This window comes from Triticum dicoccoides, chromosome 2A (genome assembly GCF_002162155.2).
Source record: "Triticum dicoccoides isolate Atlit2015 ecotype Zavitan chromosome 2A, WEW_v2.0, whole genome shotgun sequence".
Lineage (NCBI taxonomy): Eukaryota > Viridiplantae > Streptophyta > Magnoliopsida > Poales > Poaceae > Triticum > Triticum dicoccoides.
The window spans coordinates 505,350,713-505,356,800 of NC_041382.1; the positions used below are offsets into that span (position 1 = coordinate 505,350,713).

At 50.9% G+C, this 6,088-nt stretch overlaps 1 protein-coding gene across 1 annotated transcript; it reads right to left on the bottom strand.

Moving 5' to 3' along the window:
- Nucleotides 1–1,190: 1,190 nt before the first annotated feature.
- On the bottom strand, nucleotides 1,191–2,668 carry LOC119359497 (desiccation-related protein PCC13-62-like). The gene is made up of 3 exons (XM_037625665.1): nucleotides 2,229–2,668; nucleotides 1,882–2,107; nucleotides 1,191–1,721 (listed from the first exon to the last, which is right to left on the bottom strand). Exons 1-3 carry the CDS (start codon nucleotides 2,582–2,584, stop codon nucleotides 1,350–1,352), a joined length of 954 nt encoding a protein of 317 aa, XP_037481562.1. The 5' UTR covers nucleotides 2,585–2,668; the 3' UTR covers nucleotides 1,191–1,349.
- Between the last annotated feature and the right edge of the window lie 3,420 nt (nucleotides 2,669–6,088).

Consider the following 6,088-nt stretch of genomic DNA (forward strand, 5'->3'; position numbering starts at 1 on the left):
TTTGTATTAAGCAACCATCCGATACAACGAGCTCATTGGGCCGCAACACAAACAAGACCAAAAGAAAAAAAAAGAGAAACAAATGTCGACAATGGCAGATCGACGAAACGAAGATGGCCGGGAACCGTTGCACCCTCCGAAGAAGTACCACCGCGCTTCTAGCACTCCAAAGCGCCGCGTACCGAGCAACACCTTCAAGAAGGAATGCGACGCCGCCGCCGCTGCTACCCAGACAAGTCCTAGGGTTTCCCCCGGTACACAGAGGGCAGTGGGGAAGGGGTATACCCGACGCCCTTCAGGAAGGTCCGGCGGCGGCCACATGCGTCACCGCGTCGATGCCGGATGAGCCGCCAGGGATTTCTCCAAACCCAAACCACCACCCGGGACGATTCAAAGTGCACCACCAGACCTGCCGCCCACCAACATGTGCCACCATGGTCACCGAACCAACCTCGTCATCTTCCTGAGGCCACCGACACGAGACCTGGAGGAGGGACGAGGAGCCAACGAGCTCGGGGGCATCCGCAACTCAGCCGATGAGAGGGGACAACCACCGCCGCCGCCGCAGAGCCGACCGGACATGACGACAGAAGCTTACCAGGCCCGAACAGGCCCGACCGGGCCCCAAAGGGTCCGGACAACCCCTGCCATCATGTTGTAGCACATCGGCCGAAGGAGCCGCCACCACCCGCAGCCCCTGACTCTGCGCCACCTCCACCAGGGAGCCACGCCGCCACGCGCTGGCCCGCCCAACCTAGATGGGCCCAAAAGGGCCTAGATCTGCGCAGAGCGGATGCCGCCGGCCAGCCACACCACCACGCGCCCCGCGGCCAACGGCCACGTCGCCGCATGAGGAGTGCCCTCACCCACAGAACCCCGTGCCCCCACACGAGCGTGGAAAGAAGGGCCCGTCGCCGCCATCGCGCGGACCATGCCGACAACGGCGGCAGAAGGGAGCGGCGGGGGAGGAAGGCTGGAGGAGAGGACGGCGGCAGCGGCAGGAGGACGCGGCGGCGGCAGGGGGCCGAGCGAGCGAAGCCGTCCAACTCTATAAAACCTCAGCTGAATATCTTCATAATGTAGGCCTCAAAGTCAATGGTTCTCAGTGGTAAGACCAAATTCGTCCGCTGTCACATGAAGCTTAGGGTTCCATGGTTGGTTCTCGAACTTGCCAGATGCCGACGCTGATGGGAAAACATTTTGCCTATTGCATAGGTCCTTTTATTGATTATTAGCATCCATAAGGACAAGACACACACACACACACACACACATGTATGATGCATATAGTCTACAACTTGCGATCGAGAACAACACTCCAGTTGTATATATGTCCGTCGATTGATCGTCTACATGAGGAGCCCCCTGGCTATGCGGCCGTCAGCGCCCTGGGGAAAGAAGCCGCCGGCCTGGGCGGGGCTTCCGGTGCCGTACACGATGCCGAGGATCTCCTCGGGCGTGCGATCGTAAGCGAGCGAGTAGCGGTCGCCGGCGATGATGTTCCCCACGGTCTGCCCCTCGGGCCCCTCACCCGGCGCCACCACTAGCCCCTCGTCCTTCACCCCCCTCCTCCCAAGCTCGTTCCGCAGCTCGGAGATGTGCGCGGTCACCTCCGCCACACCAACACCATAGCTCGCCACCCGCGACAGTCCGCGCTCGTACAGCAGGGCCCGGATCACCGCGTCCTGTGCGGATTCCACGCCCAGCAGTCCCGCCACCAGCTGCGTGCAATCAATCACAGAAGTACGACAAGTTAATTAGAGTATCACGTACATGTAATTAATGGGAATATCGATCAGTACGCATGCACGCATTTTGTGTGTCTGATCGATACGGCTGGTGGTAGGGTGATCACGCGTGTGGTGTAGCCTAGGTACGTACCCTTCTGGCCTGGGGAGTGAGGAGCTTGGGGTTGGCGCCGACGTAGCCGGTCAGGCCGACGTACGGGATGATGTAGGAGGCGATGAGGAAGTTGAGGCTGTTCTCGTAGGGGTTGAAGGGCGGGTCCAGCGTCGTGTTCATCGCCTGCTCCACGATCTTGCCGATGTTGGTCGCGCTGATGTCCAGCTGCGGCCGCGGGAATCCCCTCACGTTCTGCTTGATCGCCCTGCACAAACACACGCACGTACTGTTCATAAACGACATGCTAGTATGCTACTCTGCTACTAATATTTCTTGGTCGGGAGAGAGTCCAAGTGGCCGAATTGTGAGGTTAATTGCGTACGTACCTGAGGTGGCCAACTTCTTGGTAGCAGAACTGTGTGGCGACGTCTCGGACGAAGGGGGTGAGGGCGGCGGTCTGGCCACCGATGGGATGCGGGCCGCCGCCGGTGAGGTTGACGTCGATGCCATCGAGGCCGTAGCCCAGCGCCGACCAGCAGAAGAACTCCGCCTCCAGGTACTCGAGGTTCAGCGGGAACTCCAGCAGGTCCACGTCCGATTGTGGCAGCAGCGTGCCGCCGCCGCCGAAGAACCCGCGGTACCGTGCCCACTCGTTGTCCATGTCCTGCGCCCGGCAGACGCCGCCGCAGAGAGCAGCCACCACCAAGGCGACCACCACGACGAAGGTGGCCGGCGCAGCCATGGCAATACTACTTGCAGCTCGTAGTATGATCACGAGTTGGGAGTTTGAACGCCAAGGATGATGGTAGGATCACTGATCTGCAGGTTTGGGGGACTTGACTTGTGCGTGTTCTCGTCCTCGCGATCGGCGAATGTAATATAGGCGGTGCGGCACATGCGGAAGGGGTGCAACGTGGAGCGTGACGTGGACGGGAACGGGAAGAGGAGTGGGGGTGGCGCGCCAAGGGTGTGGCTTCCGCGGGAGCTACGTGTGGCGTTGTTTAAACGGCAGGTCGCTGTTTCCTTTGTCTTGGAGGAAATTTGAGTGGGTCGACCATTACTCCATTGTGTGACGTTTTCTGTGCAGTTTTCTAGTTTTGGACCTTACCATGGGCTCCTGAAGCACACACAATGGTGGCGCAAATTAGACAAGTTCCCATACACGAAATGGGGCATGCGATGTGCGCTCAGAAAGAAAGGTAGGAAGGGCGAAGAAACAGTCACATATGCTTGCAAGGCATTATAGGACAGTGCTTGAAAGGAAACTATTAGCATGATGTAATACCTCCTTTTTAAGTTAGCAACGTGTATAACTTTTTTTGCGCAAAAAAAGTGTATAACATTTCCCCCGAAAAAAAGCAAAGTGTATAACTTTTTAAACATGCATTCGTCCCTTAGGGCTTATTTGGTTTACTAGTTTTTCAAACCATAAGAATAGGAAAAGTAAATGATTAATAGGTCATGTCAGTTGAATCGAAGAATTCACCATGGAAAGTGCACCCCAATCTCCTAATTGGATTGATAATTAATGTCAACGTATCTTAAGGGACTTAGCCTTTTCATTTTTGTGATCCAAAACCATATTGAGTCAATTCTTTCTCAAATGTCCTTAAAGATCAAACTTCAAAATCTCACCGAAACAGTGTTTTGGACGGTGTCACCAAAATGTCACAAGGGTGACGAGATTACATTTCGGTCATATTGTACAAAAAGTGTTGATGATTCAAGTGTTAGATGTTCCAAGTCTGATGGCCGAGCTGACAAACCTTCCTTCAGACATGCAAGGAAAAGGAAGGGTAAGGATGGAAACTCCTCTACCAAGTACTTGACATTGCCGACTGCAAGTCCTCCATCATGCACTCGAAAAATCCTTAAGATATAGACGCGGCTCTTTGAGGTTACCGTTCAGACACAACTCCACATGGTAAACACTTAGAATAAGGGACATTGGCGAAAACCAGTATTGGAAAGGGTTTTGAACAGACAAATACACTGGTAGATGGTTGGACTCTGATGAATCAACAAACATTAGACATCTGAAGAGGTGATATTGTGTGAATCACCCCCCCATAATACTCCCTCAGTTTTTATTTACTTCGCATATTAGCTTTGGTCAAAGTCAATCTTTGTAAACTTTGACGAAGTTTATACACAAAAGTATTAACATATACAATAACAAATCAATACCCTTAGATTCATTATTGAATATACTTTCACATCATATAGATTTGTTATTATAAATGTTCATACTTTTTTCTATAAACTTGGTCAAACTGTATGAAGTTTGACTTCAGTCAAATCTAATATGCAGAGTAAATAAAAACGAAGGGAGTATTAGTTAGCATCCCTTGATCATTTATGGCACCCCAAACATCCGACTTCATTTTCCTATTGGAAAGGAAAAAAATAGTTCTAACATGAACTTGTTCACCTGCAATAGTCAAGAACTCTTGACGGTATCTAGCTGGAACAACGTGTTCATCCTGAATAACTTGATTTAAGGACAAAGAATTTCGTGATGGATGGTGTTGGACACATAAGAAACAACAACTGGACATCTCTAGTGGTGACTGCACTAGTGGTTGTTGATGGACACAAAAGAAACAATGACCAATAGATGTCTACAAAGGTGACTACAACCGCTCAGGCGTGGCTCCTTGAGTATATTGATATGTATATGCATTGTTGTAATATGAAAATGAAATGTGTATCAACAAAAGGCTATATTGAGACTACCCTTAAGATGTAATTCAACCGATATATAATTATGTTGGGTTAATGTATTGTTTAATCGTGTTGCGTATTATCGGTTGTTATACTTTGTATTTTTAATTAACTAAATGTACTAGGGACTAATAGAACAGAAGGCTTGTTACTAGTAAGTAAAATACCAGTGAAGATCTAATTTTGAAACATGCCACAAGTGGAGTAGTTACTAGTGACACTCGCCTATTTTGCTAATTACTAGTAACTTCTTACCACTGGCGAGTTACCATTGACGGCTACTCTGCTCGTGAATAATGTGGAAAATGCACCCATCACTAGTAAGTTGTAGCAGGGGTCCTACATTGGCTTGTGTGCATGGGAGCCTTCAAGGTGTGAAGGACGAAGCAAGATGTTTGCACGAACCTAGAGACCTATTTGGTGAAGATCTACCCTGATTAAGGCTAGACTTTCATGGTCGTAAGCCTTGGTGGCATAGGCTGAGTGCTCCATTGTGGGTGTAGTTCTCCATGGACTTGTCCTCCATGGATCTGGTAATTATGGTCTTCATGATCCTAGAACTATTATGGTTTGAAGCCTCCATCAACATGAAGTAGGACAAGGCAAACTATCCGAATCACGGGAAAAATCTTATGCCATGCTCAGGTGATGGTGTCCTGGATAAGGAGGTGCTAACCATGTTGGCTCCCAGACATATGGGCTGGGCTGGGATGAGGACTCTCAAAGTAACTGTTTTGTAGGCCATATTCGTCAGGCTCAGCATCTAGAGGGAATCTCCCCAAAGGCTTGGCGCGTACTCCAAGACATAGAGGCGATCGTCAGAAAGATTACTCTTAGATGTAACCGATCTATGCATAACCCTAGGTACCCCGGTGTCAATACACGACGAGGGGTGTAGATCATAGAGTTGGGGAACGCAGTAATTCAAAAAAATTCCTACGGTCACACAAGATCTATCTAGGAGAAGCATATCAACGAGCGGGGGGAGTGTGTCCACATACCCTCGTAGACCGAAAGCGGAAGCGTTTAGTAACGCGGTTGATGTAGTCGAATGTCTTCACGATCCAATCGATCCAAGTACCGAACGTACGGCACCTCCGTGTTTAGCACACGTTCAACACAATGACGTCCCTCGAGCTCTTGATCCAGTTGAGGACGAGGGAGAGTTCCATCAGCACGACGGCGTGGCGACGGTGATGATAAAGTTACCGGCGCAGGGCTTCGCCTAAGCACTACGACGATATGACCGAGGTGTGTAACTGTGGAGGGGGCACCACACATGGCTAAGACAAATCTTGGAGTTCCTTTGGGGTGCCCCTGCCCACGTATATAAAGGAGGGAGGGAGAGAGGCCGGCCCTCCTAGGGGCGCGCCAAGTGTAGGGAGTCCTACTAGGACTCCTAAGTCCTACTAGGACTCCTAAGTCTTAGTAGGATTCCCTTTCCTTTTAGGAGTAGGAAAGAAGGAAAGGAGGGAGAGGGAGAAGGAAAGGGGGCCCGCGCCCCTACACCTTGTCCAATTCG